General features: G+C 41.2%; 2 protein-coding genes across 7 annotated transcripts in view; one reads left to right on the top strand and one right to left on the bottom strand.

The window, feature by feature from the left end:
* The window catches only part of U2SURP (U2 snRNP associated SURP domain containing), a 42,276-nt gene extending 22,961 nt beyond the window's left edge, over window positions 1-19,315 (bottom strand). The window contains exons 1-13 of one of the 6 annotated variants that reach the window (XM_054282406.1): window positions 19,112-19,315; window positions 11,435-11,482; window positions 8,579-8,677; window positions 7,835-7,949; window positions 7,304-7,437; window positions 6,080-6,121; window positions 5,238-5,305; window positions 3,858-3,952; window positions 3,739-3,774; window positions 3,556-3,638; window positions 3,008-3,173; window positions 2,382-2,593; window positions 1,396-1,439 (exon numbers count right to left, since the gene is read on the bottom strand). In XM_054282406.1, the coding sequence (XP_054138381.1) occupies window positions 1,396-1,439; window positions 2,382-2,593; window positions 3,008-3,173; window positions 3,556-3,638; window positions 3,739-3,774; window positions 3,858-3,952; window positions 5,238-5,305; window positions 6,080-6,121; window positions 7,304-7,437; window positions 7,835-7,949; window positions 8,579-8,671 (1,088 nt within the window). In that variant the 5' untranslated portion in view covers window positions 8,672-8,677; window positions 11,435-11,482; window positions 19,112-19,315. Of the gene's footprint in view, window positions 1-1,395; window positions 1,440-2,381; window positions 2,594-3,007; window positions 3,174-3,555; window positions 3,639-3,738; window positions 3,775-3,857; window positions 3,953-5,237; window positions 5,306-6,079; window positions 6,122-7,303; window positions 7,438-7,834; window positions 7,950-8,578; window positions 8,678-11,434; window positions 11,483-18,402; window positions 18,484-19,111 lie in introns of those variants that run through there. The other 5 variants (XM_054282402.1, XM_054282403.1, XM_054282404.1 and 2 more) reach the window with 5 other exon arrangements.
* PCOLCE2 (procollagen C-endopeptidase enhancer 2) overlaps window positions 18,531-19,982 on the top strand; it is a 58,412-nt gene continuing 56,960 nt past the window's right edge. Inside the window, exons 1-3 of the mRNA XM_054283009.1 lie at window positions 18,531-18,685; window positions 19,121-19,429; window positions 19,544-19,751. Coding sequence (XP_054138984.1) covers window positions 18,531-18,685; window positions 19,121-19,429; window positions 19,544-19,751 — 672 coding nt within the window. The remainder of the gene's footprint in view (window positions 18,686-19,120; window positions 19,430-19,543; window positions 19,752-19,982) is intronic.

Here is a 19,982-nt window from a genome sequence, read left to right as displayed (position 1 = left end):
AATTAAACCTATTATTCCACTGAAGTCAGTCAAAATTTCTGCATGATGGGATGCACTGAGTGAGGAATGGTCTTAGCAATTATCAGTGACAACTTCCAAAATCAGCAGGAAAAGAATTATTAAAGTGTTTTCAAATACAATTCATTTAACGTGAGTTCTTATCATGCAGGCTTTTAAAATGCTACAGTAAATAAAATGGACACAGAAAATTAAAAATTTTTCTCTGCCAGCTACTCTGTGAGCACAGTACAGTTTTACAAGTACTTGTTCTGCTACTCAATATGTTTCTCAAATCAAGACTCCTGGTTGGTCGCCCCAATTATTCAAGTTTCTACCCAACAAAAATTGTACTGTCTTAAAATTCCATCAAAAATGCAGTACATTGGACATGTACTGACAAGTTTGTTAATGCACTACAACCAGCTCAGAAATCTCCTTCTGCCCCCTCCCCCCACGCGAAAAAAAGAAAAAAGGGACTTTGTGACAATTAAGACAGTGTAGTAAAAAACCCATAGTGCATTATTTTAAAAGGTCATTTAGCTTAAGTTGGCCAACAAAAAAAGGTTTTTCAGTTATAATAAAACCACATTTATTGGAGCCGATCGTACCAATGTCTGGTCAAAAACTGTATACTTTCCCAATCCATCCCATGATGTTTTCCTGGTCCCCCGCTGCCGCAGACAGTTCAGCTGGTGTTGCTCACCAAGGCCAATGTCAAAGAGAATTTGGTAATCTTTTGTGCTTCTTTACTTTTAAAACAGTGTTGTGTTCCTATGTTTGGGAAAAGGCTTTAGCTTAACTGAGCAAGAGTATACCTAGACTAGCGTGAAGGTAGGAACAGTGATGGGGACCAAAATGGAAAAATATTCTTGCAATAATACAAAAGTGACAAAAATTATTAACTGCTACACTTAAAAAAATAGCAGAATCAATACTGAACTGGCCTCAATGGAACTGGTTAAAAAATGAACAAGTCAAAAAAAAAGGGAAAGAAAAAAGAAAGAAAAAAAGAAAAAACCCAAGAAAAAATTTAAAAAAAAAAAAAATCCCACAGCTGCATCCCCATATGCAGAGGTTAATGTCAGGACTTAGGCTGCATCTGTAAGACAGTGTTTCACCCTAGTGTTCACTCACAAAATTACCCTGCATCACTTTCTAGGGATCAAATTAAATGCAAAAGATAATTATTTAAGTCTACCCTCAAAAAAACCCCCAAAACAGTTAATAAGACGAGAATAGTTAGACTGCAAACCACACACATTTCTTTTAACTGTTATAAAATAACCATTGCTCAGTCAAGCCATTACCTTTTCCACAACATCACCATTTTTCTTTAAAATTCCGAAGGGGAAATTTTCTATATTTAGATCAGTAATAATAAAGAAAAACATGTACCTTTCTGTTGGGATAACCACTTTGACTATGGCTTGCGACAGAGTCTGTATATGAAGTCACATCAGATAATAAACATAGAATATGTGAGTATTGTTAACAAGTAACAAGCAAAAATATACATATGCAATGAAAATACTACACATCTATCACAAACTTTGCAGGCAATCACTGCTGTGAAGTTATAACTAAGCAATTACACAAAATTCAAATGGTTGTGGCAGTGAACCATGAAGGTTCACCAATTGCAAAGTATCAGAACATTCCTGTCAGAATGTACATTGAGGCACTGAATAGGAACTATGCTGAATATATAAGAAAGGAGTTCTTACGTTTATGAAAAGATTCTAAACTATTTGACTTGGATCACGTTGGTATTACTTTATTCCCAAGTCTTACAAAAAACAGCCCTGGCATTAAAGTGTCATTCAAAGAATCACTAAATTCTTACAAATGTAAATCAAGTTGGTTTGTGATTTCAAGATACTTACCCTTTTATCAGCTAATATTCCACAAAAAGAAAAGTTTGAAAACTGACTCCATAAGTAGCATAAAATACTTACTCAATGTCCAGATTAATTACCTTCTATACAAAATACATCAACTCTTCTAGGGTAAAAATAATGCTACCCAAATTAAAATGTAGGATTTTCTATAAGGAAAACAATTTAGATACTGCAATTTGGCAGCCAAGAAAATGGGGGGACGTAGGAGAAAAAAATCCAGGGAGCCTGGAGGGGGAAAATGATAGCCAGATTTTAAGCAGCACTAAATTAACCAAGAGCCAATATATTGTACCCTAAACACAGACATGAAACAGAGCTTCAGGAATTAAGTAGGTTCCCTTGGGCTACAGCAGGGAGCCAGAGAGTTTGCAGACTAAGGGCTGCCAAAGTCAGCCTGAACAATGCAAATCTATGAAGCCATTGAAATACTGTCACAGATGTAGTATTTAACAATGAGATACGGCCCAGGGTACTGTAAGTTACCTTCTCAAAATCCTCCTTGTTTTTTGGTGGTGGTAACATTGGAGCATTGGGATTCTTCAACCTCTCCCTAGGCTGGGCATTGAAGGGCAGTCCTGACGGGGGCGGCGGCAGGGTGTGCTCCATCATGGAGGGCGGAATGTAGATGGGATGTGGTGGGATAGGAACAGCTTTGCCCCAGCCCAGCTTCATTTCAAACGACATTATCATCTTGCCTGAAAAAGTGAAAAAAACCCTCCATAACCATGTTATAAACTGGTTCTGCATCACTTGAGATTTCCCCTTGCTAAGTGCAACATTTAGGTTTGCCTGCCACCGTTTACCTTTTGCTTACATTGTTGATTACTGTTATTACATCTATCAGACTACAACACAGGCTAATGAAGGCCTATTACACAAAATGTTTTATTAGTCTTCCCCCAATGTCTGTCTTCAGGACACTACAGTACACAATTACTATTGTCTGGCAATATTCAGCTGCCAATAGAACAGTCAAATGTAAACTCACTGCTGGTCTGGTATCTACTGGAGTTACAGAACACATATCTCACTTGGCTGCTAAAACAACCTGAAAATGTGCTTACAGCCTGCAAAGATAATTACAGCCCTGAACCGAGAAATCTGTTTACCATTTAAATTCTTCAATGCTCTTTCAGCATCTCTTCTGTTCATAAAGGCAACAAAGCCACAGTTTCTTTCTCTTGCTCTTTCTTCATCAGTTCTTGGCCACATAATTTTAACACTCGCTAATGGTCCAAAGCGGCCAAATTCTTGACATAACATCTCTTCATTCATCTACATGAAAAAGAGGTAAAAATGAACATTTTGCCACTGTAATTCTGCGACAGCTATTCGTATTATTGTCCAAATGCCAAAATTTTCATTTTTTTATTTTTTTGACATAACATAACTTCACTGAGAGCTCCCCAATGCAATCTACTGCAGAAACAAGAATCTAAAAAACTGCACTTTTAACTGAGCACACTCAAATGCTTGAGATATGATCCACCTTGCTTAGAGATATCAATGGAAAAAGAATTGTAACTGAGGTAGAGATTGGTAGGCTAAACTTGAACTTTGCATCATTATGTTCAGAGCACTTATTCCAATGAATATTGCAAATAAATTTGTCTGGGCCCAAAAATGCCAACACGGCACTCCCTGGCTCCAAACTCACCTGAGGATTGATGTTTCCCAGGTACAAGTTTGTTGTGCTTGGATCTCCAACATCATGTGACCCTGGTGCATAATCATCCAGTACTAAAATACAGGAAAACAACAAACAACAAAAAGAAGTCATAATCCCTGCTATGCATTTAAATGACAACATTAAATTGAGTAAGAAAAGAATCTGTATTACCACCAGACGATCTGTTTCTTCTTGAAGGAGCATCCACTGAATATAGAGAAGAAAAATATGCACAATTTAGTCTACAAATCTTGTAGCCCAGAGTAACATAAAAAATAACATCTACTTACTTGAACGCCGCTGCCCATCTGAGTCAGACTGGGGTGGTTCAAAACGACTCAATCTACCTTTTGTTTTGTGCCTCTCATCACGCTCCTCTTGGATTCTAAGAAGCAAGTTTAAAGTCAGCAACAACTTAAAACCATTCTGAAGTTTTTATTCTAAAATTTTGAGTTGACTTAAGATTATGAGAATTTTCAATATGAAACAATGAGTTTGTTAGAGCTTCCAAGTTGCCAGTATGTCTGAACTTCTGTTTCATCAACTGGAATCTATCTACCAGAATCATTCCAGCTGCATGCTTCCTCATTCATATTGTCAGTGTATTTCATTCTCAAACAAAACTGGAAATAAGAGCTGTGCTCTGAAAAAGTGACTCCAATTCCACATCCAACTGCCAGAGATCCACAGACCACTCAGGTGACTTTTCAAGATGCACACAACTCCTCAGTGTCTATTTATCCTTCCAGCTTTTTTAAGCCTTACTCAGAGGCCCACCCACATGACTATTTCCAGAATAAACTGGATTTCATCTCAGTTTCTAACTCTGAGGACAGTACTCACAAGTAAGTATTTGGTCCCCTGCAGTCTGGCTTTAAATCCTGATAAGAAGATACTGAATCCCAGGATACAGGGATGTTCTTTCAACTCATTTACACCAACTAAGGAACATGCAGCAGTGAGGCTCAGGCACTCCTCACAAAAGCCACATGTGGGTTTAGAATGTTGTACCTACTGCTTTCTAATATACAGAGATTCATTTGTTTTCCATCACTAGCAGCAGGATAAATAGATGGCACTCAGCTGCACTCAATACATGGCCTGCTCTTTGTTGTGTTCCAACACATATGGAAGTGAAACAATCTGCTTTTTCAAGCATTATCCAACTTGCTTTTAATACTATGTAAGTTGAAGTCTCTAGACTTGAATCATAATTCTTATTTCTGCATTATACAAAAGCTCAGCCTTCTCCTACAAATTCCTCTGGATACAGTTTAGAAACACTGACAAAGCTCACTCTTGTCAAGAGCGACAGACATTTCATTCTGCACCAATCTCTGCTACACCCCTGTACTGGGCAGGTTTTGGTAGTGGGGGGATACAGGGGGGGGGCTCTGTGAGAAGCTGCCAGAAGCTTCCACCATGGCAGATAAAGCCAACACCAGCCAGCTCCAAGATGGACCCAACGATGGCCAAGCCCATCAGCAATGGCAGTGATTAAGCCTAACTAAGTTCTTTTAAGCTAATTAGTTATACCCTTTCACAAGCATTTGAGGAAGAAAAAAAATAAAAGCCTTCCTTTGGAGACAACTTAGCAAGAATGATCTTAAATACTGGCAAGGCAAAAACCCTGGATTTTGTTTGTTTACAGTAAAAACTAGCAAACTTACTGCTTTAATTCTTCTTTAAAAAGTTCCAAATTACTCTTTTTCTTTTCCTTCTCTCCTTTCTTCAAAGGCTAAAATTAAAGATATACAAAACAACATTTCAGAAGACAAAATGAACAGAATTAAAAACAACATAACAAAACCATAGATAATTTCCATGCATATTTTACCCACAGCTCTCAAACCAAGTAACTACAGGAGAAAAAAAACAATGAAAAAAAACCAAAACAACAACCAAACAGACTTGAAACATTCAGACTGAGCGCTATCAAACACAAAGCTAGAAAATAAAAATTCAGAACAGTTGAAAAAAAAATTTGTTACTTCTCATTCTCACAATGCAGCACATATGATCAAACACTCTCTCTACGACATTCACATTTAAAATAACTGTGAGGTATTTTGTCACTTTGTTCCACTTGGAAACTAGGATGCTGACTACACCCCTAGCATACCATCATGCTCTAATGAATTTGATAGATGTGTGTGCATATATATGTAAACTGGTTTACATATATATTTTCAATTATTTTATCTACAAACATTCTACTTGAAAAGAATTTCCTTCTCTTGCTTCCCTTTGGATGTAAATATAGTCTGAAAAACCAGTTACTTTAAATAGTTCAAGATCCTCAGGAAAAGCTCTTGAATGATGAAGAATATGGATACTGCAATATATTTTTTTAACAGTAATATATGTTCCTTAACTAACTCATGTGAAATGTTATCTTCAACAACACTGTTTTTATATAATCAGATTTAAATGAAAACGTTTCCAATAGGCAGACATACAAAATACTTGTGTTACACACTACAGCTTTGGAAAAACTGGACTTCCTACTCACCCCAGGCAAAGTTGTTTGTTTGTTTTTGTTTTTGGGGAGGGTCTGCCAAATAAATAAAATCATTTTTACCTCATTATCTTCAATCACCATTGGACATGGCAAGTGAGTAAACTGATTGCATTACTTCACAAGTATTTATGAAAAATTTGAACAGCAGCAATAGTCTTACAGTACAAACACTTGCATATGACAGAACAGAGCTCAGAAAAATAAAAAAATGCTACAATTCATTTCTGTATATGTAGAGCTTTACATACAATGAAAATCCAAACTGCCAACCAGCAGTACCCCACTGCTCTAACACTGACATTTGTTTAAACCTGGAGGGAGGTTATGATAGAATTGCCCACAATTATCACATTACATTCATTTCCCACCCTAACAGGCAGCATCTTCCACGTTTCACTTAAGCTTTAAAATTGTAGTAAGCTCTATTAAAAGACTTTTAAGACATCCAAGACATTCATTACACATACACAGTAGTAACAGTAATCATATGCAATTATCACTTGACTTGAAGACTGCTGGTTCATATTTCTAATATTTTTAATACTTTTTATGACAAACCTTGATTAAAAAAAACAAAAAAAAACCCAAAAAACAACCTAAAAACAAAACAAAAAAAAACCTCCATCAAATCATGCAGAACATAAAATAAATTAAATAAAACAAGGTGTTCAGCTTCTGAACTGTGCAAGTTCTGGAACTCAAAGAGGGACTTCTAAAGGAACTTCTCAAACTTCATCCCCCCCTAAAAAAAACCAAACCAAAACAAACAAACAAACTCAAAGAACCCTACCAAGAAAAACTTGGACCAAGACAAAGGTCAATTTATTTTTTGGTTTAAAGTTTAAAAAAAAAAATCAAAAACAGATAGTAGCAACAGAAATTGAGAATTGCTCCTAAACCCAGAAATTCTCAGGACTGAAGAAGCTATCCCTCTGCAACAGTCACTAAACCCATATCCAAGAGAAGTCTGTGCACCTCAGCAGGAACACAATGAAAGGGCAGTGCAGCACCAGGTGTATTGTGCCACATACAGGGCTCCTGGGCCTCTGCACCTCATCACCTTTGTGTCTGCTACTGGTTCAGGAAACTCCAAATGTCCACGTTCCCTCAGATGTGACACGTGCAGATAAAACTACTCTGCAAGCACTCAGGGCCCTTTTGCTAAGCACTTCTAAATACATCAGGATGGAGTTAAGATTCAAGTGAGAAACTTACAGGCTTTTTGGTTTCTATCATTAGGAGGGATGGAGGTTTCTCATTAGATGGCTGGCTTGGTTGATTTTTTTGATCTGAGAATCGTGACGAAGGTTTATAGATTTTACCCCGTTTTTCATCTGTTTCATGCTCCTCTGAAATGAAAGATAAGTTGAAAGCAAATTCTATTAGCTCATGCTGCAAAACACTGTTCATTAGAAAGAATGCTGATTTTTACTTCTGGTCATTCAATGCAATATATTACTTCATTTTTAAAAAGCTGACAATATGAATCTTATCTAATTTAACATCTTTTAATAGGAAGGAAAAGAACATGGATTGGGTAGTCTAAACCAAGGCATTTTTTCTTCGTATAGTTAAAGCACAAATCACACCACTGCCTACCTCAATCAAAGCATAAAGTAGATTTTAGTATCAAGTTTTTTTTTGCTCCTAATGTAACATACTAATTTTAAAATGCAATTCAAAGCCAATCTTCATCTTTACTCAAAGCCAAATGACCCACCACCTCCAAAAAAAGATTAGTTATACCTTTAGATGCATTAACGATTCCTCCTCTTACAAATGTTTTCACTTTATTACCATCACCTCCTTCAAAGGCAGCAAGGAATTCTTCATAAATTTCTGCAGCAGCCTTCTCATCCTCCTACATAGCAAATGTTCATCTATTTACTATCATCACAGAACAACTTTCACTAGACAGTTACTCTTAAATTAGCTATGTGACATTCATTTTTATTTTCTAGAGTTCAAGCTACAAACAGCATCAAAGGAGCTTCAATTTTGGATGATTCAAATTTCTGAAAAATGTGGGCAGAACACAGCACATAACACACAAATCCACTGAGGCTGTGTGCTCCAATATGTTCCTTTCCAGGAGTTTACATGGCAATTTAACATTCAAAAGATGCCAAACAGAAAAGCTCAAATCAAAGGCTTATGAGCCTGGAGCTTTGTTGGCCTCAGCATGAGAGAAAAGTGCCCATTCCATCTCAGCCTTTACCATCAACCCACGTGGCCAAAGGAGATCCACAAGAGAATCACCCTTCCCTATTTCAGGAAGCCAGAGAACTTGATTTCTCACAGAGAAGGAAAGAGTAAGCCTCTCGGTATCATAAGGCCATGGATGCCAAAAATACATTATACATGTAAAATATAATTCACTTTCACTCTTAGAGAGCTACAATTACCAAAATTAAGATATCTGGTTGCATTTTAACAGCAAATTTATTTGAGCTCTGCGTACAAAGTAAAATTTTCATTGTACACCATTACCTTCTTTTTTAATTCTTCTTGCTCCTTCTTACTCAGTGTCCGTTTGGCAGCACTCATTTTGCCAATACTGAATGCTTTAAGTTTACTTTCCATTAGAGGCTGCAAAGGGAGTGAGAAAACAGACATCAAACTGTTTACAAAACAATGCTAATAATGCTACTTTTGACCTTGGCCTACACCAGTAACTCAAACAAAACAAAGGCAGGCCTTTCTGTACTGATCTGTGAAGTTTTCATTATCTAATACAACCAAAAAAAAAAAAAAAGTGTGGCTTTTGTAAAACAAATTATCCTTGGTTTAATGAGGAAACTTTTAATACACCACTCAAACACAGCTGAAATCTGAAGGACACTTGCTGTAAGAGCCTGGACATTTATCACTGTGCAGTGCTGCAGTTTCTAAACCTCCAGAAATACATGCTTTGCTTTACAGTTCTTCCCCCTTCCCTCAAAAAAGCTTCTCTGACTCTTTTGGCAAGAATAATGTTTGTGCAAGGTAGGACAGATAATGGAACAACCATATGGATGCTAAATTTCCATTGTACTTCAAGGTAAAAATTAACAGCTTTGTTGGAACAACAAAATGCATTCTAGAGGTTTTCAGATATACAAAAACCTCACACAAAAACTTCACATTCAGCTCCTAGACTGTTTCTAATTTCTTTCCAAAACCCTGGTGAAGGAAGTACTCCACCTAACAGTAATTTCTGGAATTCTTAAGACTCTATTCTGGTAGTTAACAGGCAGCAAAGCATCAAGAGAAGAAAGACAACAGGATAAAGAGCATGTCCCAAAGACACGGGCAGTGGGAAGTTAAAAGAGAGAAAAGATACCTCTCTGGAAACTCCTGCCTTAACACAGTAATTCATGAAGAACCAGCACAACAACAAAGCCCCAGAAGCTACTAGTCTTGTTTTCCAAATATTTGTGCTGCTCTTACACAGAGCACACAGTGATGCTTAAAACTATGATTTTTCCAATGACAGTTCTTAAAAAAAAAATCAACTCAACGCAACATCAAGACAAATAAGGTGATGTCATATTATGAAAAAATATTCTGATACCAACTGCAAAGGGTTTCCTCTAGGAATAATTGTCTTTGCAAAGAGTTTTATTTCTAGTATCAGCTTCCCATTAAAAATGTTTTTTCATAAAAAAGCACCATGAAAAACAAACTGTTTGAAATATCTTCAATTTATAATCCTTGCTTAGCATCACTCCCAGATCTGTGCTAAGCATAGGACCAAGCAGTTCATACTTCCTTGAAACTGTTCCCTCTTCATCACTGAAAGTAAAGCTATCAGTGACAAATTTATGCAGTGTTCTCTGTGAAGTTATCTGGTTTATGACACCATGTTTGTCAACGTGAGCTGCTGTGACAGGCTTATCAGGAGCTTTTAATTCATCTGTGTGTTTTTAAATTTAATAAAATCCCATCTCCCAGATGTCTGAAAAGCAGCTTCTATTTCAATATGACAAACAATATACAACCTTGGCATGACCACACAGTAATGGCACAGCACTGCAGGCAGAGCAAATACCACACTCCTACCCAAGGCTTATCCTGTCATCAGAAAATAATCTCTCACAGTAATGTCACAGGATACCTGCAGGTCAGCCACATGAATATTTGTTCCAGTGACATAAAGGAAGCAGCTGCAAGATAAAGAGTTCTGGCACTAAGAGCTGCTCAGTTTAGAAAGGGTCTCAGGAAAAAAAACACCCGCCAACTGGCAGGAACAATATAAAGTTAAGACTGAACTAATTTATGCCTGCTAGTTAGATTCCAATGGGCAATTATAACATTGTCATTAACCATATGCAGCTTCACAGAATTCCTAACAACAGAACTACACAAAACTTGAAGATCTTCCTCCTTCAAAAAATGCAAGATACTGTGAAAAGGGTAAGCAAATGACAGAAGCAAAGAGAAACTTACAGCTGAGTAATCAAATCTCTGTATGAAAGCAAACTTCTGTTTAACCAGAATACTGCACTGACTGTGAAGTGGCACAAAGCACTAAAGTTCCAGTTCCATCAGTACAAAATACTCAGAAGAGATTTAAGAGTAATTGCCCAAATTGTAGCAAGTAAAAGAAATCAATAAAACAAGCTACTTCTCTATGAAAAGTTTCTGCTACCACAACTCAACTAATGCTCTTACAAGCAATTTAACAGCTGGTAATTGACTTCTGCATGTACAAAATCAAATTGAAATCTTGAAGAAAATCCAAACCACAGAATGAATTGTCTGGTATTAACTCCCAGTTTGGCTCTTGCTGCCTGTTTTCATTTTAGCTCAGAAACAGGTAAGTCTTCATGCAACATACCAACCACACAACCAGGCAAAGGTCTCGTCACTGAGGGGATAAGGGGCAGGGGGACAGCAGGACCAGGTTATTCTTCTTACCTTTTCTTTTATCATATTCTATTAAAAAGAAAAATAAAAATAAAGGATGGAATTAGGGCCACACTGTCTCAGCCTTGAGAAGTCAACTGTATGTGAAAAAGCACTTGAATATCCCATGATTCCCAGGACTGATCACCTTGCATCCTCAAGCGCTCCCCAGTGTAAGAGACAAACCCATGCAGAGTCCTTGCAGCTTTTTTCTGTTCCAGTACCCATTATGGATGCAGTGCCATGCAGCACAGCTTCCTACATTGCTGCTTGTTTTGAAAGTTTCAAGGAGTATTTTTAAACATGAAATCATTGGTTCATTTGCAAACACCTACAGGTTACATACCCAATGCACCAGACTCTGCCTGTAGCAAGCAGGTTTCTTTAAAAACAGGCCTACTTTGAGTTTGGGTTTGGTTGGAACTTTTTTGGTTTTTTGTTTAAGTGTTTTGGACTTACATGTGAATCAGCAGATCCAGTGGTATGTACTGCATCTGGCCCTCTGACCTGAGGAGAGAATGAGGAGGAGGTGAGGCACACAACAAGACACAGACACACAGCCTCAGGGGGGTTTTTCCCAGTTCTTGGAATGTGAATTTTCATTTCAATTTCAACATCCAAATACAAGTTATAGGTATATATATGTATATAATGTATATAAACATACAATGTATTTTATTATATAACATATTTTAATGATCTATCTGACCTAGGTCACCTCAGGAACAATGTCAATATAAGGCAAATAAGAGACAGACCTAAAGACAGACCATTAAAAAATCTCAATTTCCACAGATGGATTTTATAAATACATCAGTAGTGGCATCACTGGGAAAAAAAGTAGGTTAGTTACACTGCATCTCCAAGAGTTGTCATTAAAGGTTGTCAAAGATTATATTAAGTGTTTGATTACATTTGGCTTCCTATAAAATAATTTCCAAAACTGTTTTTACTATATTGTGCATAGATGGAACCTGGCCACCTCAAAAACCACAACTTGTGACCAGGTACTAACTGGTGTTGTTACTTTAAACCCTAACTGAACTTTAACACCTAAACCAGCATATACACAAAATCAGGTTTTAAGTGAGCTTAAGTGATTGAGAACACACTTTTAAATTATGTAATACCCAAATTCCAGAAAATTAAAGTATTATTGCCTGATGCACAATTCATACCTTAATTGAAATTTAAGTCAAAATAACATGTTCCCATTAGCTGAAATCTGTTCATTAGTTACAGAACATTAGCATTTCTCCTCATTACCAAGAGTTTATAATTTATACCAGAAATAGTAATATATGATGCTCATTTCCAGTCTTTCAAAACCAACAAGCACCAAATACTACTCTAGAAGATCATTTACTAGGCCTTGTTTTTTATTGTGCATCCTGCTTTTTCATCAGCTAAGACAGAGACATTTCTCTTTTAACAAGTGTACTCCTATGTTATACAGTAAAATCAATTTAGAAAGAAATGGTCTTCAACAGAAACCAGAATTAAGTGCACAAAGGCAGAGTGCAACACAGATATAGCCCCTGCAAGAGAGAAGCAAAAGGCTTCTAGGAATATGTTTGGAGGGTTTTTTAAGAAAGATAAAAGGGGCAGGAAAAAAATTGGGGGGAAAAATCATGTCTTACTCTCAAGGACCTCCCAAATCCCCTTCCTTGCAGCACTGTACATGACTCACAAGCACAACTCTGCCCAGAAGCTAATAACGAGCTGAGTTCACATGCAGCAGTAGCAGTCCATTAGAATCCGCATGGAAGCAAATATCTCAAGCATTTTTTACTAATGCCACTGCCTGCAAACTTCTCCTCCTGTGTACTTGGTGCTGGATTTTTTTGTGATCTCCAACTGCCTGTGGCACTCAGATCAGTAATCTGTTATGCACAGGTCTCCAGACTGCACAAATGTAGCCTAAGGAAAGCTGTCCTCCCCTCAAAACTTTAGGAAAGTGTAGCCCAACATCACACAGACAAAAGATGTACACAGCGCAAAAGAATTGCAGAGCATGGGAGCAGATTCCTCCTGCTGCCAGCTGCCACCCTGCGGCAAGCAGCACCCAGCTGCAATTCAGCCTTCCAACAAACAGTGAGAGCTGCAGCCCAAAACATCAGTCCCAAAGGTGGAGTGTACAGGGCTGTCTGCCCTGCTGTGCTGCTCCAGGAAAGGAGCTTGTCTGGCAGCAGCACAAGGGAACGGCCCCTTCCTGAGTCCCCACATCTGTTTCACTGATGGAAGTTTTGATAGTGACAGCTCCCAACAGGGGGGTGCTGAAGCTGCTCCCAGGAGGGACACAAACAAAGCATTACACAGAGTAACAGTGGCAATGCTCAGGACAGACACAGATTATCCTGAGGAAGAACATAAAAAGAAGAAAGACACAATCTGCTTCTCCAGCAGCAAGCAGATGATACTGCTCAGAAAGGCTGCAGTGTGTGGTGGCACACAGAGATTCTGTGGGAGTCCAGTGGCACGTCCCAACCCCCCCACAGAGACCATGGCACTGTGGAGCCACTCTGAACATAAGCTGAGCAGCACAATTTCTATTAAGGTGCACTCAGAAAACTTCTAAAAGCAATTTTAGCTTTCAGACCAACTGTACCCCACAATAACTAGCAGCTTTGGAGAGCCATGTCATCTTCCTCCTTCAACAATTCTTATTTTTAAGGTCTTCTTTTTCCTATGTATAAATTTAGTTCTACCTTAAATAAATTTAGTTCTACCTTTGATACTGCTCCTGACCAACCAAGCAACTGTTCTGACAAAGCACAAGATGAAAGGTTCTTGACAAAATTACACATTGCTAACTGCCAGTTTCCAAACAGCAGTTATTTTAAAAAATCACAGATTCTCCCAGCACTGCACTTTGCATCCATCTGCACTGCCTTGACAAAAGGGGCCATTTTGTTTCCTTAGGAGTCAGAGCAGCTGCTCTGACTCAGCGGAATCGGTGTCTAACAGAGGGAAACATCTCAGAAGATGTTGCCCACCTGTGTTGAAATCCAGAGCAGGATTGTTTTTTCTGTTCTCATCACGTCAAGCAGCTCAACTGAATTTAACTGCTGAGAGACACACAAAGCTCTGCCCTACACATGATGAGATGTGAGTGAGGACAGCTCCCTCCTGTTCAAAATGCCAACAGAAAAAATGCAGTGAATCCAACTTTCAGTCACTGCCAGCACAGACAATTGACAAATACCTTCTTACCCCTAATTCACTGCATCTCTGCATGAAAACTATCTTCCTTTTTTTTGTCCTCACTCAGACTTTTTTAAGCTGGATCACTTTTTCCATCACTTTCACACTGTACATTTGTCAAAGCATGTGCCAGCACAGCTGAAGTGTCACTTCAGCAGCCTGCATTAAAATACAGCCCTGTCAAAGCCCAGTCCTGGAGCTCAGGTCACCCAAAGCTGAGCCCAGCCAACTTCACTCAACCTCTAAAAGAAAAACCAAAAACTTCAAAGGACCAGACAAATGAGATTTATGACAAACTTCCATGAAAATGCCAAAGCAGAGACATCTCTGAGATCCTGATTTTCTTCTAGCTTCATGGAAGCTTCCAAGGAAAACAGAGAAGAGAACAGCCCTTCCAACATCTTTCTTCCTGCCCACAAATCCAGCTCTTCATGGTTTCTCCAGACTTAAAGATCTCTCAGTAAACCTGGCATGACTGTGTTATTTCACAAGTATTTAAAATATGCTGCATAAAATATTTTTTTAAATTAATACTAATGTCATTTAGTGAAACAAAGAGCAATAAAAGCACACAGGCTGCTAATAGAACCCAGGAGACAATCTGTGGTCCTATAAATGCTGAATGGTATTTTTACAACTGTTACTGCTACAATTTACAACATAAATGAAAGCCCTGTCCTTGAAAGGAGCAATAGCTTCAGGGTGAAATGTTTACAGGAAGCTCTGCTGAAAGCCACTCCTGCCCTGTTTAACACCTTCCACTGATCCTGCCCCCACAGTGGTCACACTGAACTCCAGCACTGCTCCTGGTCTAGCTCATCACCCACCACAGGGAGATGGAGAGCTTCAGCCAAAGCCTCTCCCAACTCAGAGCAGCAGCCTGCTGCCCAAATCATGCCAAAGCAACCAGAGAGGACAATGCTTGCTAGGGAAGGAGTAGAGAAGGCTGGGACTCCTTGTGTCAGCACTGACAGCAAGGAAAAACAAATGGAACACATCATAAATTAAGATGTCAAAGTTCAGCTAAAGGAGGTTCCCAGGTTGCCTTATATTTTTTAATCTTCCTTTCTCTCCAGAAAATAAGTGCTTGAAAACACCTGCCAATTATTTCACAGCTAATGTATTTAGTGTTTACAGTTACTGCAATAATGCAGACTAGAATTAGTTCCCACCTGAGTAATCATAACTGCAAACACAACAGCAAATGGACAGTGGCTTTCTCCAGAAGTATTTGTACAGAATTGTATTCCACTAAAACCTTCAACTCAGCTAACAGGTCCAGCTTTTGGGGTGAAAAAGGGAAAAGTACAGCCTGGTCCAAGTGGACTATTTCAGGATTTCTTCTGCATATGGCACCCAATTTGGACAGCAGTCTATGTAAGAGCAGTCGCCTTGCCAGACAGTAACTATTCTCAGAAGATACAATAACAAAATCAAAGAGTCACTGAGCAGCTAAAATGTCATTACATAAATAACTGAACATCTGTATCTGTCATTTCAGAATCATGCCCTACACTGATGTCCTGTGCAGTCTTTGGCAATGTCTATTTTCTATTCTTTAATTATCCTTCTTTCCTACTTGGATTTCTGGAAATCTCAAGCACCAATCTTGCTATTCTAATCTCAAAGTGCCAAAGGAATAGTTAATGCTTTTGCAACACATTTCACATGGGAGACTCTCAAAGTAATTTAGCAGCTGCCAGTATCACACAAAGCAGCTGCCACCACAGCAATGCAGGCACTGGGGGCTCCCTGAACCTGCACCACCTCCAGCAGCGTTTTCCAGTGAATCAAACAAGCAATGCCTGGCTGAAAAAAATGGGATTTTACACCATATATATATATATATAAAAACTGGGTCAAATTCGGTACTTGGACAACAAGACTGAAAAACAAATTCCAACCATTCTGAAGGGGAGAAATTCTTTTATTTCAGGCACTAGGTCACAGCTCCTCACAGAGCACAGAAAATAAAAGGTCACTGTGTCTTTCCAGCAGGTATCCAGAAGCCAGCAAAGGCAATGAATTGGAACTGCCACTGAAACATATCCTATGAGTCTGTGAGGTACATAAATTACTGTATTTGCAAAACAAATGTAATTGCAAAAGAAGCCTACAACTTCACTTTTAATTATGTAAGTAAATGAATCCTAAAATTATTTAAAAAATCAAAATGTCTGATAAATAATTACTTCATAAAATCTAGCAAAATGGTTATTTGCTCAACTGTTAAACCATAAACATTCTCATATAGGCTCAACTAAAAATATACATTTTAATCCCTGTGTGAATAAACTAATTAAAACAAATATTACTAATTTCAATACCACTTCTTTCTGCAGACATCTGAAAACTATCTCAATGTATATCACAAGCACTTATGGAATAATAAAACAAAGATACCAAAGGGGACACACGCTGTTCAGCCCCCCAAGATTCCCCAAGTTGTTTTGTTTTTGAGAAATAAATCCCAAGAGATAAGGATGTCTTATTTTATTTCACTTTTCAACAGAAACATTCCCATGGATCCAAGCAGGTACTACCCCTATTTTCTGTGGCACATACAATAACACTGACAAGAAGGAACAAGCCAGATCCAGATGTAAAGTGGAACATGGCAAGGATGTCTGGAGGAACGGGGAATGAGGGGTGAGGGGATGCACAGAGGTGGCAGTGCAGGTACAGACTGTCCCCAGCAGGCCCTGACAGATGAACAGTCTGACCTTACATTTCCTAGGCGGCTTCCATGGGATGGAAGAGTTAACTGCCTGAGCACACCTCTGCAGGACTGACATCTAGGACAGAAAACAATCCCTATAAATTAATTATTACTGAATATTGAAAAAAGAGTATCATCAGTACAGAAATAGCAAATGACAGAACACAAATAGCCTACGATGTAACTGCAAAAAGAAAGGAATCACATCTGGCTTGGTGTTCTGTACCACGCTATCAGCTGCACTCATCAATAATTAAATATTCCATTTCTAATTATACTTGAAATCCCAAAATGTCCTATTCCCTGAAAGCCACTGCCCACAAATTAAGATCTATTTTACTACTGAAGTTTTCTGTCCAGCTCTTATTTGCCATTCCAAGCCAAAAGCAAGATTAAAAAACTTTTCTTAGCAATATTTGGAACAGATTGTAACAGGGAAACAAAAACAAAACACTCCTACTCTAGTATCAACTGAGTAAACATGCAAAGACTTTAAGTAACTACATTTCACTACCAACTGCATTAATTACTACAGTTTCTTGGCAGCAAAATAAAATTTAAAAAAACTAAATAATCCTGGTCTTGCTTAATAAAAAGATGGGCAAAAATTATTCATTTGTAGCACTGGAAATTCCTGAGCCATAACACGGCTTTCCCTTTGAATGACTTACACACTCACACACCAAAACCTGGAGGATTTATATATTTCTGACCTAAAACCTGAAACGAAAGTGAATGAAAGGGAGCAATCCTCAAACCATCAGCGGCCAGTGCACCCCCCAAAGTATCTCACCCTCCACCCTCGGGCAGAGGCGATGCCGGGGGCGCAGGCAGCTCCGTGCTGTGCCCGCTGCTCCAGAGCACAGCTCTGGGCCAGGTTTTGCAGAGCGGCTGCGCTACCCGCGCTCCTGGGCTGGAAATCCAGCCAGCAGCAAGCACAGGAAGTGCAGAGGGCTCCGTGAAAAGCGCGGGGAACGCCGCAGCAATTCCATGAAACTTGTAATTTCACCGCGCTTCAAAAGAACCCACTCCATCTCAATTCGTGGTTTTCCTTCCCACCCGCGAGTTGGAAACTCACCCTGCGCGGGCTTCAGCCCACGTGGAGAGAGGGAGGGAGGGCAACGGAACGAAAGCCGTCGGTGGGCACGGCTGGGCTCGGGCATTGCGGGCCGGCACAGCGCCGCCGCCGCCGAGCCCCGCGCCCTCCTCGGCCGGGCCACGGGGACAGACACGTGCCCGGGCCGGTCTCGAGGAGCGGGCGTGCCCCGCAAGAGGCCCGGGACCCCGAGCCCCCATCCCGCCCCCCACCCTGTCCCGGGGCCCGCGGTCACCCCGGGCTCAGAGCAGGCCGCGCCGCCCGCGCCTCGCCGCCCCGCCGCTACCGGGCCCCGCCGCGGCGGCAGCGGGCCGCGGGCCGCGTTCCCCGAGCGCATCGGAGCGGGCCGCGGGCCGTGCCTCCCGAGGCGAAGGGAGCGGGCGCGGGCCCGGGACGCAGCGGCCTCACCTTCCCGGCGGGTTTCTGCGAGCCGCCGGGCGCCTTGTCCGCCATCTTGCCTCTCCCTTCGCCCAGCCCTGGCGGCGGCCGAGCGAGCGCCGATCCCACCGAGCCCGCGAGCGGAGGGCGCGAAGCCGATGGCCGAGCCGCCGATGGCTCCCCCCTCCCCCCCGGCGCGGCAGGGCCGCCCCGTCCGCTGGCAGCGCTCGGCCCGCACGGCAGCGACGGGAAACGGAGCGGACAGCGCTGGGAAGAACCCGAAATGCTGCACCTCAGTGAGAAAAGCCCTTCAGTACTGAAAGGGCTAACACAGCACACCTTTTCTTACTGGGTTTGATATCACACTACAACTGCAAGTGTATTGAAGGCTGTTTAACTGGGGATTATAACCAGCCGTCACATCTATCACGAGTCTTGAATCCTCGTGCTTTCATGGATTTTCAGAGTGGAATATGCAGGGACTGAGATAATACTTAAGGAAAAGACAGGAAGATACAGGAAGTTAATGAAAGCTTTAATCCACCACCTGCCGACACGCACTGCCCTGTGAGCGGCAGGAGGGAGCAGGGCCTGTGCTAACAACCACTGGGGCACGGGAGAATGAAAGTCCCAGAAGGAAGGGGGGAAAAAAAAGCAAAAGGAAAGGTTGAAGAGGGCAGAGGCAACTGCAGAGGGCTGGAAGTTTATAGAGGAGGGCAAAACTCTCAGGAAACCTCACCGGCTGCAGATGTGCGTCCAAGTGTGCAGGGACATGGTCTGGTGAGAGCCGCTGCTCTGCCCGCAGCCGTGTCAGGGTGACGGCTCAGCTGCGAGCACGTCCATGGCAATGTCACCGCGTGTCACCAGCGCTGAGCACGCTGGGCAGGGCGGACAGGGCACAGCGGCGCGGCAGCGAGGCTCACGGCGGGCTGGAGAACGGCAGGGAAGTCTCTGTCCCTGAAGGGCGGAGGACGCGGGTCAATGTGCAGGAAGAGCAGGGCGGGCAGCAGGAAGAGCTCCCCGGGTTTGCTGCCCCGCAGGCGCCGCCAGGGGGCAGGCACGGCCCGTGCCGAGCGCCCGCCCGAGGCGGCCCGTGCCACGTGACGTGACTCCACCCGAAGTTACACAAAAAATGGTAAAATAAAAAATAACGCTCCCCATCGTTCCTTAGGTACGAGCTGCTTTATTCCGCAGTTCAGTCTGCAGCTGCAGCTGAGGCAGGGAGAAAGGCTACACGGCACCACGCGTTCTCGGGCTGCTGGCGCCGCCCTCCGCCACACAAGGCCGAATGTTCCGGTACCGGCCGGGCGGCCGAGGCCCCACGGAGGGAGGATTTGTACCGAACACACCGGAGCGACTGCAGCGATCAGCGCGTGCTGGTCCCATCTCCAGCCTGCAGGAGCCTGCACGGCTCTCTTGGATAAATTTGAGGAGGCATCACTGAGGCTTGGCAGGAAAGAGGGGGAAATCAAACCCACGCATTGACAGTCACAACTCCACCAGGCTTTTTTTTAGGATATTTTGAGCCCCAAACGTTCCCATAGAGGAGTCTTTCCACATGAAGGGATGGCGTTGGTCAAGGAGCATTATGGATGGATTAGGCAGGATTT

Source organism: Melozone crissalis, unplaced genomic scaffold (assembly GCF_028551555.1).
Source record: "Melozone crissalis strain CALT ecotype California unplaced genomic scaffold, PUWL_Pcris_2 ptg000034l_1, whole genome shotgun sequence".
Classification (NCBI taxonomy): Eukaryota; Metazoa; Chordata; class Aves; order Passeriformes; family Passerellidae; genus Melozone; species Melozone crissalis.
This window is presented reverse-complemented; position numbering and strand designations above follow the sequence as displayed.